The 17,490-nt window shown below is 42.1% G+C and overlaps 1 protein-coding gene across 1 annotated transcript; it reads left to right on the top strand.

Moving 5' to 3' along the window:
• Positions 1-48: 48 nt before the first annotated feature.
• On the top strand, positions 49-16,380 carry LOC311223782 (uncharacterized protein; the record flags this gene model as incomplete). Its single annotated transcript, XM_084308549.1, has 3 exons — positions 49-238; positions 5,510-5,695; positions 15,209-16,380. The coding sequence occupies 3 exons, from the start codon at positions 49-51 to the stop codon at positions 16,378-16,380; spliced, it is 1,548 nt and encodes a 515-aa protein (XP_084164675.1).
• Positions 16,381-17,490: the final 1,110 nt, after the last annotated feature.

The raw sequence follows: 17,490 nt of genomic DNA, 5'->3' as shown, positions 1-17,490 counted from the left end.
ACAGTCAACAATCATTCATGTGATATATATTATATACATGAACTGATCATGTCTAAAACTCGGCTCGCGTTATTGACGACACTTGTCACAGAGCGACTCTCCGCGGCTGTAGAGCTCATTTTAACTTGTGCAGAAAGAACCACGTTAGACTTCAACGGGGACGTTTCCCCCAAGGAGCCCAAACTGCAGACTGCTGTCGAACGGAGACCAGTGAACACGCTGCAGTCTGGCGGAGCAGGTGAGGCATTTACATGTGTTTTAGTTTTATTACACTTCTTTTGTAGATATTACAGCCTGTGAAGCGGGAGTGTGATGCCAAACAACCCAGCCAGGGCCATTACCTACATTACACTTTATGTTAGCAACGTAGGCGTAGCGCATCTTTTGCTCGACATTACATTAGATTCAAATGTATTGTCATCATACAGCACAAGTACAGTAGATTGATTGATTGATTGAAAACTTTATTAACAGATTGCAGAATGGGTACAGTACAGTACAGCTCAATACACACAATTGTTAAGGGGATGCAGACCAGAGAAAGACTTTCGTCTTGTTTACATCAGGGTTTTGATAGTCTATCAGTGAGCTGGATGCAATCCTACCTTGAGGGGAGGGAACAGATGGTGGAGGTAAACGGTACCCTATCCCCCTCCCCTCACAGTGAGCTGTGGTGTTCCACAAGGAAGCATACTAGGACCGCTACTGTTCCTAATTTATGCAAATGACATGTCGTCAGCTTGTGACTGCAACTTGTTCCTGTTTGCGGACGACTCAGCCCTGCTGGTCTCTGACAAGAACAAGTTGCAGGTTGAAAAAACCCCTCAGCACGGAACTAGGCAAAATCTGCATATGGCTCGCTGATAACAAACTATCATTACACATGGGCAAAACAAGTTCAAGTTCAAGTTCTTTAATAGTTGTCATACAGAAGTACAGAATACTTTCATACAAAATGCTTCTTACTGTTACGCTCCAGAGACTGTGCTAGACAAGATAGTATCAAATAACATAATAACATAATATAGCATGAATTTAGAAGAAGAAAATGAGGTCACAGTGTTCGGTATAGACATATGTACAATGTTCTGAGTTACCATATAATATACAATACACAATACTATGCAGTGTACTAATGTACAGTACTATCTAGTGCAAAGCAGAAATGGGATGAGGTACAATTTTAGGTACAATTTACAGTAAGGTGTACGAGTTGTAGTGCAATCCTTCATCCATAAATATAAAGTGTGGGGAGTGGGTGCTACAGTGTGTTTGTTTAAAGTGGGTGTGTGCTATAAAGTGTGTGGAGTGGGTGCTACAGTGTGTTTGTTTAAAGTGAGTGTGTGCGTGTGGATGTGTGTGCTATGTGTGTTTGGTGGTTGTTGTTGTGTAGTGTTCATTCATTGTTCGTTTAGCAGCCTGATGGCCTGGGGATAGAAGCTACTTCTGAGTCTTTCTGTGCTCGCCTTGAGACTCCTGTATCGCTTGCCTGACGGCAGCAGTTCAAAGAGGCAGTTGTTCGGGTGGCTCGAGTCCTTAATAATTCTCTTAGCCTTCCCCTTGCAACGCTTGTAGTAAATGTTCTGGAGGGTGGGGAGCCCCCCTCCAATTGTGCGTTCGGCTGAACGTGTCACTCTTTGTAGTCTGCTTTGGTCTTTTGCAGTGCTATTCCCAAACCAGGAGGTGATGTTGCCGGTCAAGATGCTCTCTATTGTACATGAGTAGAAGTTCTTAAGGATCTTCTGGCTGACTTGGAACTTCCTTCCAAGAGTCCATTCTCTTCGGTTCAAATAACAAACTCAGCAAGACCGACGACTTCTCAGTTACAGTGGGTGACAATATTGTCACAAGGAAAGATGAAATTACCTACCTGGGTTCCATCCTAGAGGCTAATCTCTCCTGTGACAAAATGGCATCCAGTGTAATAAAAAAAGTCAACCAACGAACTCGATTCTTGTACCGGATCTCCTCTCTGGTAAACAAGAATACCCTGAAGACTCTGGCAGGAGCACTCATTCAAGGGTACTACGACTATGCTTGCACCTCATGGTACCAAAGCACCTCAAAGGCGCTAAAAACAAATTTACAAACATCTCAAAACAAACTGGTCAGACTACTGCTTGACCTTACTCCTAGAACCCGCCTCACCCCTGCCCACTTTGACAACCTAGGATGGCTTAGAGTAGACGACAGAGTACTGCAACTTGCAATGGGCCTGGTCTACAAGATACACTACACGACCAAGGTACCCATGGTACATGTCGAAATACTTCCCAAAGGTCAGTGAATACCACGATCACAACACCAGAGGGAGCGCCACAAATCATGTTAAACCCAGATTCGGCTCAAATAAGGGACTAAACACGTTTTGCAATTATGCCACATCAATGCGGATCGCCCTACCCAAAGCTGTAAAGGAATGTGGATCACTACCCACTTTCAAAACCACTCTCAAAGGACACCTACGGGAGACTGCAATTCAAAACTGGCCCCTGTAAATGTCCTAACCCAACCCCCCTCCAATGTACAGTCATTTACCTAGGCCTAATACATTTGGTTGATTATATGCGTTACCTAATGCCATAAGGCCTAACAAAATAAATTGTTTGGTTCCTGTTGGTTGTCAGTTATGGGTAGGTAGGGAATTTATTTTATTTTTAATTTAATTTTTTCCCACGGCGACTATGGATAGGGAATTTCTTTATTTAATTAAAATGTTCACAACAACATGGATGCATGTACTCTGCCAGCATGTTTAATATCCATAATACTAAAGGTTTGACTAAGATCTTTATGAAACTTTATTGTAAAAAAAGGGAAAGAATAAAATAAAATAAATTCCCTACCTACCCATGGCCTTAACCCTTTTTCCGCCAATAACGTCATACGACGGGTTTCAAGTTCATGCGAATTCTGCCAATAACGGCGTACAACGTGTTTCAAGTTCATATTTCATATTTTCGCCATGGTATTCATATTTCACCCACGGAGTCTTGGCTGATGCTGTAGGACGCAGCACAACTCTGCAACGCTTCAATACTGCCACCTGGTGGCTGATCGGCGAGTTGCCAAACCGGAAATGCCCGTTGCAGCTCGGTCCGTCCCCTAATTCCATCCGGCCACTCGTTTATCGTCCCGGGACTCAAGACACACACTGTGGATTTAGATCGTTGCCATAACTCAATAATCCACATGATTTGGGCGTATATTAGTATTATACAAACCGGAACTGGATCGCCTCGATCCACATCACATAACTGGGATCTGTTTGCTCCACTCTCATCGCCCAACGCTACGAGGAAGCTGCCGTGAGTTTCAGCATTTTTGTTTATCATTTTCGATACAAACTGCTCTGATCTATATATCACCCATACTACATAAATCATTTAACGTCGGTCACGGAATTATAAACGACACCCCCCCCCCCCCCCCCCCTCGTTCACCCGTGCATGATCAGTCATAACATTTAGGACCATGTACAGTTGAAATTTTTAATATAGCGTTGATCGGTATCAAGCGGCATTTGATAATCTAATATGCATTTATGTCTATATCTCACGTTCTAGGAAATACTGCAGAAAACGATGAAAACATATTTATACTCTAGACGGTATTTTCGTATGAATGTGTGAATGAAAAAGTAAAACGTTCCTACATCCTGAACGATAGATAATGGATGTTGAATGAGCCATAGTAATGTCAATTTAGCAATACAATTTAAAAAGTTATAGCCCTGCAAAGAAGGTGAACATCTCCATAGACTTACAGTACTGGCAGAGAATGGTATAAGATGATCAAAGTGGTGGCAGGGAATGGGTTAACTAACAACCAACAGGAAACAAACAATATTTTCTTTTATGCCCTAGTGCCATAAGGCCTAATGCCTATACATGTGGTTGCTATTTGTTACCTAGTGCCATAACCATAAGGCCTAATGCCTATGTTTGGTTGCTATTGTTACCTAGTGCCATAAGGCCTAATGCCTATGTTTGGTTGCTATTGTTACCTAGTGCCATAAGGCCTAATGCCTATACATTTGGTTGCTATTTGTTACCTAGTGCCATAAGGCCTAATGTCTATACGTTTGGTTGCTATTTGTTACCTAGTGCCATAAGGCCTAATGCCTATACATTTGGTTGCTATTTGTTACCTAGTGCCATAAGGTCTAATGCCTATACGTTTGGTTGCTATTTGTTACCTAGTGCCATAAGGCCTAATGCCTATACATTTGGTTGCTATTTGTTACCTAGTGCCATAAGGCCTAATGTCTATACGTTTGGTTGCTATTTGTTACCTAGTGCCATAAGGCCTAATGCCTATACATTTGGTTGCTATTTGTTACCTAGTGCCATAAGGCCTAATGTCTATACGTTTGGTTGCTATTTGTTACCTAGTGCCATAAGGCCTAATGCCTAATATGCCTGGCTCTGTTCCATCGCTGTGAGTCTCCAGAGCACATGGGCACATCCAGCAAGATTTTCTATGAACATTTATTATTATTTATTATTTGATGCTAAATCATTTAAAGAACATTTCCATGAGTCATTCTTAGGCAGGCCCAAAATGTTTTACAACAGGGACGGGTTTATTACGGCTTCTATGGGTGATTTAATGTAAAAGGCTTAGGCCTAACAAAATTAAGAGTTGGTTTCCGGTTGCCGACCGACCCTGCCGATTTAGGTGCGACCCAATATATTTTATGAGTTTTTAAACAAAATTATATAAAAAAAAGTAAATCAGTTTTTTTTTCTTTTTTTTTTCTTTTACGAATAAAGTTTCATAGAAATCTTAGTCAAACATTTAGTATTATGGATATTAAACATGCTGGCAGAGTACATGCATCCATTTTGTTGTGAACATTTTAATTAAATAAAGAAATTCCCTATCCATAGTCGCCGTTAGGGATGGGTACCTTTCACATTTGAACCGATACCGGTACCTGTGAATCGATACCGGTACCCAACAGTACCTTTTTTCGGTACTTTAGTCTCAAGAAATGTAATTTACCTACCTACCTCAGTCGTAAAAAAAAAATCCAAACTTCAAATAACTACAATTTCGACAGTTTTCGGCTTGTCATTGCTCCGACTGCTTTGTTATTGAATCAAGTCAAATCCTAGGTAAGCATATATTGTGCGTGTGAACGTTGACATGAAAAGAAAAAAGTAAAAAAAAAAAAAACAATTTTCTTTAAATTTTTTTTTATTTTTTTTCCGGTTTCTCACTTGATTCGATACTCGGTAGTACCGACGTGTTTCGGTTCGGTGCCTCAAAAGTACCGAATTCGGTACCCATCCCTAGTCGCCGTGGGAAAGAATAAAATAAAAAAATAAAATAAATTCCCTACCTACCCATGGCCAAACTGACAACCAACAGGAAACCAACAATATATTTTACTTTGCCTTAATGAAAAAATGCAGATTTAATGAACAACACTCAATAATCGGACCGCTATCCTGAATAAAGTATAATGTGCTAATGATTTCAATGACAACGTTCCTTTTTCCAGAAGTGCCGCTGCAGAGGGCGGTGGTGACGGAGCAGCTGAGGGCGGCGGCGGAGGAGATCATGGTGCTGGTGGAGAGAGTGGTGGCAGAGGTCCAGGAGGAAGCCGTACGGTCAAAGCAGGAGGTCGACCGCCAGCGCAAGCTGCTGGATATCATTCTGCAACCACAGATCAAGTTACACAGAGCAGGTATGTGAATCGGAAGGTTATAGTATGCACCTAGCGGATAGTGGGGCGTAAAGATAAAAGTAAAAATGAGTAAAATAATAGCAAGGGTAAAATGAGCAGACATATAAAATCACAGTTTTTCACATTAGGATCTAACATCCCAACAGGAACAGCACATGTCCTGCGTGTTTTGCTCATCGTGGACGTTAGGCAAGTTACTGCACTTCTTTCCTGCGGTCTGCCTGCTGTATGTTGAGGGCTGCCCAGGTAGATTGTGGGCAGGCATTGGCTCCAACCACAGAGCCAATCGGATCATTATCCGCTTCCCCAGCGCCACGTGACGTCACCATGCGTGTCAAATCAGAACGACCTGATTTAAAATGGACCAGGAAATGAATGACCTGAATGACGGCAATCCGCCAATATGGTATTTAGAGACACAAACACATTGATACTAACTCCTATTACTATAATACAATGCTGGACTAGGGCTGCCGCGGTATTGATTTTTTCCTTACCGCACAAATTTGCGAAGCTATTGAAACCGCCGCGGTAACCAAAAAAATTTTAAAATAAATTTGAATGCATTTTTAATTTTTTTATATTATTTATAGCATATAGCCTGCCTCTAGTCTAAATGTCTATATTTAGAGGATGACTTTGCAGCATGAATATTGTTTGGGATTCGGCAAGCGCGCATTCGTTTTTGAAAGTGAAACACAGACAACATAGGCTACTGAACAGTGAACAGTGTTTATTGACGCTTGACGGGTCTGTTGAGGAGCTGAGGCGCGCGCCTCTCTCCCCTTCCCGTCGACCAAGAGTGAATACCTGTAGTCCCCAGTAGGGCTGTCTTAAATGCTTCGAAGCTTCGAACGTTCGATTCGATGGCACAAGCTTCGAACATTAAAAAAAAAGTTACCCTTCTTGCTGTCTTGTCGTACAGAACTTGTAAGTCGCTTTGGATAAAAGCGTCAGCTAAATGACTAAATGTAAGTGTGTGTGTGTGTGTGTGTGTGTGTGTGTAGGTGTGTGTGTGTGTGTGCGCGCACCTTGTAGAATTCCACACATAAGAAAGAAAGATACTGGGATGAATAAACAAAATAGGAAATAAAATGTAGAAATGCATGCAATACATAAATAAATATGAATCTCCATATATGAAATATAACATTTAGATAAGGTGCTACTGAGATGTTTTGGTGAGTTCTTTGTTTTTTTGTGGAAGTTGCCCTTCTTAAAAATGCATGAACATTCACTGATAATTGGTCTGTAGTGGAGTCTACAAGGTCTACATTGCCGGACCATGTAGAATCCGGACCTTGTAGACTGACATAATTCTGTGCATAGTTTAGTCTACACAGGCCATATTTCAAATAATCAAAATCTTACTTCATTCATCTTAAACATTCTTGATTCGGGGGATTGGTAGTTCCCATGAAATCTGAAGTTGTTCAAACGACAACAGCGATCCACCTTGAATTAAATCACACAGCCGAGTGAAACCTTGTTGGATGCGTCAGTCACGAAAGGGGCTACTTAATTAATTAATCCAACCCACTTTATTTATAGAGCACATTTAAAAACAACAACGTTTACGAAAGTGCTGTACAAGTCCCACAACATAAGATAAAAAAAATAAAATAAAAAAAAAAATTTTTTTTTTCGAAGCTTCGAATTAAAATCGAAGCTCGGCCCCGAAGCTTCGATTGCCAAAAAAAGCTTTGAAGGTCAGCCCTAGTCCCCAGGGCTCTGTCCCGACCGGTGTCCCGACTCCGGATCCCCCCCGAAAGGATGGGTGAGCCGCGGCCGGGGAAGACCGGGCGAGCCCGACTTAACGAGAACCATAAAACCTGAGCGCGGTGTGGCTCCAGCCCCTTGCGCGCCGCCGCGGTTCCCAACTCCCCTCTCCCTTGGAGAGAGGCGGGGGGGATTCGAAGTCTTCCCTCTGGTCGTGCGCCGTTCACTCGGTGTCGCGGGCAGGGGTGGTAGCTAGAGCTGCCGCGATAACCGCATTACCGCGGTATCGCTGTTGCATCACGCCCACCGCAGAGTTGGGCTGAATACCGCATCACCGCTGATTTTTTTTAATAATAATAAAGTAGCGCCCAGACGTTGGACTTGCGGCTCTGCAGATATGCCCTACTCGGTTCCAAGCGACCCTATTGGGTAGAAGTGGTACCAGAAAAGTCATGTGAAACATTGCAGACCACTGATTGGTCAGAAGAGAGACGCGTCACACATTGGGGTCTCTGAACAAAAACAGAAAGCCGCCATCTTTACTGCCTCGCTAAGGATGTATTTCATTCAGGATTTGTTTGCGACAGCACCAAGTGTAATAAACAGAAAAGGATGGATTCACTGTGTATTCTGCCTCATTTATTGATGAAACAAAACCGACATCAACCCAATTTACCACAGAGCGGAAAGTTTAGTGTCACAACAAGATCGCTGATGTGTTAAGTTTGTTGTTATTAGCCTAATACTAACGTCAGCAGATATACACGAGAGGTAACGTTAAACCCGGGTTGCTTGGTAGAATAGACACAATGAGGTAACGTTAGCTTTAGCACAATAGACACAACGAGAGTCTGGTTAATGTTGTTATTGATTGATTGAAACTGTGTTAAACTCTGGCTTGCTGCAAGCCCTCGGACATGCCCACGGAGCTTTCAGTGTACACAAGCGGCCCCGCCTGCATCCCCACACGGAGACAAACGGAGTTTTTTTTTTTTGTGTGCGCACTGTGCGGTAATAACCGCGGCGGTAGGAAATATTTCGCAAATTTGTGCGGTAAGGAAATTATCAATACCGCGGCAGCTCTAGTGGTAGCGCCCGGCGGTTACCCCCCCCGACCCTTTCTTATTATTATTATTATTATTATTATTATTATTATTATTATTATTATTATTATTATTATAAAAACAGCCGTGATGCGGTATTCAGCTTAACTCTGCGGTGGGCGTGATGTAACAGCGATACCGCGGTAATGCGGTAACCGCGGCAGCTCTATGCTGGACACTGAAAAAAGACATTTATAATGCATGTCACCTTTAAAACCTTAAAACCTCTTTGCTCAGGCATTTCAATGAAACATCAGGGATATCCTGATCCTGACACAAATTGTACTTCACCTGCACTAATCTTACCCTACATACTTTTATACACTTTCTATCAAATTCATGTGTCGGTTCTATGCAAATTTGATCTCACTACCTCCTATGCACTGTAATTTTAAGAGCACTGCTCTGTTGTAATTCAAAACTGAACTTTGTAAAGAAAGAAAGTTAAGAGCGATGCACTGCTCTGTTGTTGAGTTGTGAGCGACGCACTGCTCTGTTAAATTATAAGGTCATTTAGAACTGTACTTTGTAAAGAAACTCAAAGTGTTAAGAGCGATGCACTGCTCTGTAGGGGTGGGAATCACCAGTTTCATCACGATACGATACGATATAGATTCTTTGGACAACGATACGATATTATATGCCCATTTAACACAATCAGTCACATTTAGATCAACTCAAAAAAGGCAACGGAAATATCAATTGTCGTTTTTATTTTTGAGCTCTTCCAGACATTTAAATGAAAAACAATCTATTGTTTTTAATACAAATTGACCTCCTTTTCACTGTAAAGTGCCACGTTTTTATATATTGAGCTTTAAACTAAGTAAACATTTTTGGAACTCACAACACACAACCTAAAACCCCTCCCTCTCCCAAACTGTTCCTACAATTGTTTTATGTTGCATGATGATCATGAATACATTTATTATGTATTGTATTTTTTATGTTTAAATATCAACATGATCTGTCCATCCTCAGTAAATACTAGTATCAATATAATAATACTCCTCACTTCATCTGGTCTTTTCAAACGCACACACACACAGAATGCCCCTCCCCCAGTCCGCAGACACAGAAGAGTGCCCCCCCCCCTCCTCCTTCCCCAGTCCCCTCTCCTCTCTCCTGTTCTCTCTCAGGGTTAGCTGCTTAGCTTAGTTAGCGTAAGTAAGCAGCTAACGTAACTAGTGATGCACCGATGTGAAAATTGTGGCCGATACCGATAAACGATATTAATATTGCTGTTCTGGCCGATACCGATATTTACCGATGTCGATATCTCTGTATAGAAAACACTTTTTTATGATAATCAAATAAAGAGCTATTTTCCAAAACGCATTATTCTTTTACTTTTGTAACTTATTTTCAGAAATTACTGATATTTTGAAACTATTTAAGGCCAAAACATGTAAAAAAAATAAAAAATAAAAAAGATTTAAATGTATTTATTTTTTTAATATCGGCCCATATCGGCCCTATCTTGATTTCGGACCGATACCGATGTGTAAAAAAACTGCCATATCGGCAGCCGATATATCGTGCATCACTAGACGTAACATTAATTTAAGTCTTTAACGCGACGTGGGCATAAAGGAATGGCGACGATGCAAAGCATGTTAGATGCAATTGACCCTTTGCGGGGGGAAAACTGCACAGACTTATATCTGGTCGCAAAATAGGCGCTCTGTAGCCCTGCTCTGCTGTACAGAGCTACACAGCGTTTCATACTGGGCGGGATACGACTCGCCGGATTTTCAAAATAAGAGTATCGCAATATGAATCGATCTTTTTACGTTGCATCGATCCTATTTGATTATTGATAATAGATCGATATCGATCTGGATCGATGTATCGTCCCACCCCTACTGCTTTGTTGTATGAGAATACAACTGGGGGGAGTTTGGATGAAATAGCTCATAGGGAGGAGACCAATGTCTTCATCCTCCACAGTGGGTGTCCTGGGATTGGGTGGGGAGGGTAGTTGAGATGGGCAGTGGGGGAGGGTGGGATGGGGGGGGGGGGGCACGAGTGTTGTGGGTTTATGTTTAATTTTTTATTTTTATTTTTAACACACATATAAACAAACATGACAACACATACACAGTGTATATCCAACGAAATTACCATTTATACCAATGTCTTATACAGGATATACCCCTAATACCTGTTATCTAAAAACCTACACACATATGCTCCAGCTCGAACCCCCCCCTCCCGGACCCCTCTTTGGATAGTACCTCCATTATCCCTCGCTCCTAACCAGCCACTACCATTATAAGCTAGCTTTTATTCTCTCCACCACTTCTAACCTACTACAAGCGTTGCAAGGGCAAGGCTAAGAGAATCATTAAAGACTCCAGTCACCCGAACAACTGCCTCTTTGAACTGCTGCGGTCAGGCAAGCGATACAGGAGTCTCAAGGCGAGCACAGAAAGACTCAGAAGAAGCTTCTATCCCCAGGCCATCAGGCTGCTAAACGAACAATGAATGAACACTACACAACAACAACCACCAAACGCACATAGCACACACATCCACACGCACACACTCACTTTAAACAAACACACTGTAGCACCCACTCCACACACTTATAGCACACACCCACTTTAAACAAACACACTGTAGCACCCACTCCCCACACTTTATATTTATGGATGAAGGATTGCACTACAACTCGTACACCTTACTGTAAATTGTACCTAAAATTGTACCTCATCCCATTTCTGCTTTGCACTAGATAGTACTGTACATTAGTACACTGCATAGTATTGTGTATTGTATATTATATGGTAACTCAGAACATTGTACATATGTCTATACCGAACACTGTGACCTCATTTTCTTCTTCTAAATTCATGCTATATTATGTTATTATGTTATTTGATACTATCTTGTCTAGCACAGTCTCTGGAGCGTAACAGTAAGAAGCATTTTGTATGAAAGTATTCTGTACTTCTGTATGACAACTATTAAAGAACTTGAACTTGAACTTGAACCACATTGTCATTTTGGATTCATTGAGACCCAGAATTCTTGCTGTAGATATTTCTTGATAAATCACATCGAGATATGTAAGAAACCAAACTTTCCGGCACATTTTTTCCGGTTGAAACCAGTGTGATGCTATCAGCTTTTTAGCTACTGTGATACCCGATAAAACCAATCTCTTTAGCTGTGGATGTACTGCAAACTCAAAAACATCATTCAATAGTAATACAGAGGGGTGTACAGGTATATTCCAAGATACGAGTTTTGATAATTGTTGGGTCACATCTTTCCAGAATATCTTAACTGGTGGGCAGTCCCAATACATGTGCATAAATGTCCCTTCGTCCCCATTTGTACATTGGGAGCATTTGGAGTCTTGTTTAAGACCCATTCTGTTCAGTCTTATAGGAGTCAAGTATGTCCTGTGAATATAGTTAAGATTGATTTGTTGATGGTCTGGGTTCCTTGATGTAAGTCGGACATTTGCCCAGGCTCCTTGCCAATCAAAGTCACTTTCCAGGTCTGGTATATCCCTCCTCCAGACAGAGTCTAGTTGGAGGGTTTCATACGAGGGCGTTAGTAATTGATGATACAAATCTGAAACAAAACCTCTCGATGTCTCTCTTTCATAGAAGAATTTGTGGTATCTGTGGTGTTCAATTGGTATGTCTAATGGAACACCGTGAGACTTCAAACATAGCCGTAACTGTATGTAAAAAAGCCATGTGGACTTGGTGAGATAATTTTTTTTGCATATTTCTCCATAACTACAAAAACCCTGTTTGTTAAAAACATCCCCTAATGCATTATAATGCATTACGAACCATATTATACACCTTGTGCCTTGGTGTTGCCGGCATGCATATCATCTGCTACTTTTGTTGAGTCGTGGTAAAGTCATTCTAATAAAATTACTGAAATACAAAGAGAAAGAGAGAGATGAATAGGCTTATCTGGTGCGAGACAGTGTTGCGTTCTGCCCTGGGGGACCTGCTCCATGTAGATTCAAGTATTCCTCGGCGTCTTTAGGCGTGCATATTCCTTCCCTCCGGCCGTCTTTTCCCACGATCGATAATAGTGCCGGGTATATTAGCCTTGGCCTGAAGCCACTCTTGAACAATTTCTGCATCACCTCCTTGTAGGGGAACCGCTGAGCGATGGCCTCTTTGCAAAGATCTTCGTAGATAAATATTGAATTTTCACCATATTTCAGTTTCCCCCTTTGGTTGCGTGCAACTCTGATGATGTCATCTCTTATTACCGTCTTGCGCAGAGTAACAATGATGACTCTTGGACCGTTGCCTCTTTGTTCTCGAGTACCGATTCTGTAACATTGGTCCACTATCGGCTCTGTGGTTAGAATGTTGTTACCCAAAATCTCTGTTAACACTGTTGGAAACTTGTCGTCTGTGCAATTGACTGATTCATCAAGTCCCACTATGCGGATATTATTTCGCCTGTAGTAACGTTGGGTCTCGAGCAGCCTCTCCATCGCTTCATCTTTGACTTCTTGTATTTTTCTCCGACATGCTTCTTCCACCTTTTTTATCTCATTCGTTAACTCTATCAATCCATCGTTGACGTTCTTCTCATTCTCTTTGACTACACGTGTAATTTCTGTCACCGTATTCTCCACTGTCGTGATTCGCACGGACTGTACAGTAGGGCTGCAACGATTAGTCGACATAATCGACGACGTCGATTATAAAAAATCGTCGACGAGAAATTGTTGCGTCGATTAGTCATTAAAAAAAAAAAAAAAAAAAAACTTTATTTAATTTTTTTTTTTTTTTTTTTTTTTTTTTTTTTTTGTGCACTACCTATCTTTGTGAGAGTGGCTTCTCAGGGTTCCAGACAACATCATAACATGATGATCCCATAGCAAATTTTGGACATTGAAAACATTGTTCCCCTGCAGGAGATGATGATCAGACTAGACACACAATACATTACACACGTACTCCTCTCACTCACACACAGCGATCAGAGTAAGACACACACACATACACACTCCTCTCACTCACACACAGCGATCAGAGTAAGACACACACATTCACACTCCTCTCTCTCACACACAGCGATCAGAGTAAGACACACACACATTCACACTCCTCTCACTCACACACAGCGATCAGAGTAAGACACACACACATACACAAATTACACAGTACACACCTCTCACTCACACAGCGATCAGAGTAAGACACACACACAAATTACACAGTACACACACTCCTCTCACTCACACAGCGATCAGAGTAAGACACACACACATACACACACACACGGACTCCTCTCACACACAGCAAACAAAAGTTATTTAAAGTACACTTCCACTTTAATTTGTATTATTTAATTTATTTATCTTGTTATGAGTGATTGCTGTATTGTTCTTCAAATACATTTTCATTTAAAGTGGCTTAAAGATCCAAATTCAAATGTTTCATGAGTCATTATTTTAATTTGCTATGGGATCATCATGTTATGATGTTGTTGTTTGGTCCTGACAAGAGTCTCAAAGTCTGGGGTGATGGTAGACAAGCAACTCTGAGGTCATGCTCAATGTCCAATCTGTTCCTCTGCTCTGTCTTCAGCTGGACCAGAGCTGAGAAGCCACTTTCACAAAGATAGGTAATTATATAAAAAAAAAAAAACATTGTTTTTTTTGTTGTTGTTTACATTGGTTTTCGATTAGTCGACTAATCGAAAAAATAATCGGCAGATTAGTCGACTACCAAATTAGTCATTAGTTGCAGCCCTACTGTACAGTGACCGCTTTCATAACCTCTTCGAATTTAGCATCGATGTGTGCGACGTGTAATTTGAAAGCGACCATCTGTTCCTTAATCAGGCTAGTCAGAGAGTTGAAGTCGGGTTGTGTAATGGACCTGTCTCAAAACCCTGCCCTCTTTTCTTGATCCTCCAATCACAGCTGTCGCTTACCTCTGACTTCCTCGTACAAACAAATTTTGTACGAGGAAGTCAGAGGTAAGCGACAGCTGTGATTGGAGGATCAAGAAAAGGGGCAGGGTTTGAGACGGGTCTATTGCACTGCCTGTGTCAGTTGATATTGTAGGTGCAGTGATGGGACCGATGGATTTGTTGGCTATTATCTTCTCAAAATCCTCTGCTTTGTCCTTCACGGTACTTTTTCCTGTCGTTCCCGTTATGTTGTCCTCTATTGTCTCCCTCTCGGAGCCCGTCGCCGATGGTCCCGGTATATTCTCCGTTATATTCCCCCCATCGGGGATTGTCAACAACGGATCTGCCGCCGCGTCGCCTGTTATTTTCTTTGAACGTGTCTCAATCGTCGCCGTTGGATTTACTGCTTCGTGTTTCTTTCCACCCTTTTTCTTATCCTTACCATCCATGTTGAGTTTTTATGTCTTTTGATATAGTTAGTAGAAGTTCCTATTAATACATACGATGTGGTTTAATCGCATTGGTATTTGTTAAAATAATGTTTTTGAACGAAATTAACGGTGACGGGAGCGGAGCTGTTACCAAACGCGTGCGCTACATATTGTAGTCAAACCGGAACCTTATGTTTAATTTTCTGTACATTTTCGGTGAAATGTTTAAATTGAAAAATCGTATAATAATAATTAAATATAATAATAATAATAATATTAATTAAAAAAATAAAACTTCCAAGTCAAGTTTCAAGATGATTTATTGTTCCTCTTTTCATCCCTGCATCCAGACTCTCTACGGGACAATGTCTCCGTTTGTGTTGTCCCCGGGCTGTGTTGGAGCCCCAGTCCGAGCCACGAGGAGGAGGGTCCAGACTCCCTTCAGACCGGAGAAGAACTCTGCAGCCGTGACCTCCAGCCCCTCTCTTCAGACTGTTCCATCGCCGACGGTGAAGAGAACCACGGTGAGGAGAGAGAAGGCGGTGGCAGCGATGACGAGTGGAGGGAACAAGGACAAGACAGCCTGACCGATCACCTGAGAATCCACACGGAGGAGAAACCCTACGTTTGCACTCACTGTGGCAAAGGATTCTCCCGCAAAAACAACCTGACCATTCACCTGAGAATCCACACGAAGGAGAAACCCTACGTTTGCACTCACTGTGGCAAAGGATTCTCCCACAAAACCAACCTGACCATGCACCTGAGAATCCACACGGAGGAGAAACCCTACGTTTGCACTCACTGTGGCAAAGGATTCTCCCGCAAAGAAAACCTGACCAATCACCTGAGAATCCACACGAAGGAGAAACCCTACGTTTGCACTCACTGTGGCAAAGGATTCTCCTGCAAAAAAAACCTGACCGATCACCTGAGAATCCACGTGGGGAATCTCCTCTGTTGCAGAGACTGCGGCATGATGTTCAACACGAACAGAAGCCTCAAAGCGCACATGAGAGTGCACTCGGGAGAGAGACCGTACGTCTGCACCGTCTGCGGGAAGGCGTTCGTTCGCGGCAGCAGTCTGGTGGGCCACGCGAGGGTTCACACGCGGGAGAGACCCTACGGCTGCGACGTGTGCGGCAAGAGGTTCTCCCAGAATTTCTCCCTGAAGATCCACACAATGATCCACACGGGGGAGAGGCCGCACGGCTGCGCCGTCTGCGGGAAGACCTTTAACAAGGGCGGAGCGCTGAAGGACCACCTCCGGACGCACACGGGGGAGAAGCCCCACGTCTGCAGCGAGTGCGGCTGCGCCTTCAGCGCCCGCAGCGCCTTAAATCATCACATGACCGTTCACACGCGGAAGCCAGTCTACGGCTGCACGGTCTGTGACAAGAGTTACCCACGAGAAGGCCACCTGAGGAATCACATGAAGAAGAAACACACGGGGGACATAATACCGGTAGATCCATTAATACCGGTAGATCCATTAATAGTGGTAGATCCATTAACACTTTGAGTGCCGGAGGTCGGGTGCCCCAGAACCACGCTGCGTGCCAACACCCACTTCAATGATAGAGCTCTCATATTTGCGAACGCATAAACTACATCTTAAATTATGGCTATGTGTATAATATGGCCGTCGCTTATCAATGACTTGTTTGCAGTCAACATTGTCGAAACGGATTGTTTTTTAATCTGTTCATTTCCGTTTTATACCATTTTGAAAAACACTCTTTTTTGAACGTTTCAGGAAAATATAAAGATTCTGTGATAAACGCCCTTTACTGGAATATTCTGGAATACACAAAAAACATTGTAATTTTTCTGCCTATTTATGAATCGTTTTCAAATAAGCGCTAGATTATCGATAGTATATGTGTACTTATGCACGTTATAGAAGCGGGCTGAAAAATTGAGTATCCATTTCCTGATCAGCACATGCACACACACACATAGGGCACACGTTGATATCTCTGTGAAAAAAGCTCTAATTATCCTAAGACTGGTAAGATAGATTCCTTACCTCAGATCAGATGTTTTCCAAAAAGATTATTCCAATTCCTGATCGCCATTCCAAATATCGATCGCGTTTATTGATCCAACGCTGGGTGGTCGAAACACTGATTCCACGCTGTTCTGAGATCTCTCGTCGTTGGCACTCAATGTGTGTGTGTACCTCTCCTCTCTTAGCTGACTGTGTGTGTGTGTGTGTATGTGTACTAGGGGTGGGAATCGCCAGAGACCTCGCGATACGATACTATCGCGATACTCGATATATTGCGATTTTTTTTAAATTTTTTTTATCAATTTTTTTTATTTTTTTTTACTGCAAAGTAAAACTGCCAACATAAAATAAAGTTCAGTCTGTTCATCTCACTTCAATCATTTTTATTGCAGAACATGGTATTTTCTCAAGCAGACAGATACTGTAATCTGTGTTGCATGTACCTGACAAACTGAACTGTTTGTATTACAGTCATATTCCAACTTAACTGAATGCACATGTGTGTGTGTGGACTACTGTACTATTACAGGTATTGAAATGAACAATGCAACTTCCTTATTTTTTTTATGAATAATTAAATATCGATACTTGGCGTCCCTGTATCGATACAGTATCGCCACG

This window comes from Notolepis coatsorum (assembly GCF_963971535.1).
Source record: "Notolepis coatsorum genome assembly, chromosome: 2".
Classification (NCBI taxonomy): Eukaryota; Metazoa; Chordata; class Actinopteri; order Aulopiformes; family Paralepididae; genus Notolepis; species Notolepis coatsorum.
The sequence above is the reverse complement of the archived record's forward strand: the minus strand, read 5'-3'. Positions and strand labels throughout refer to the sequence as shown.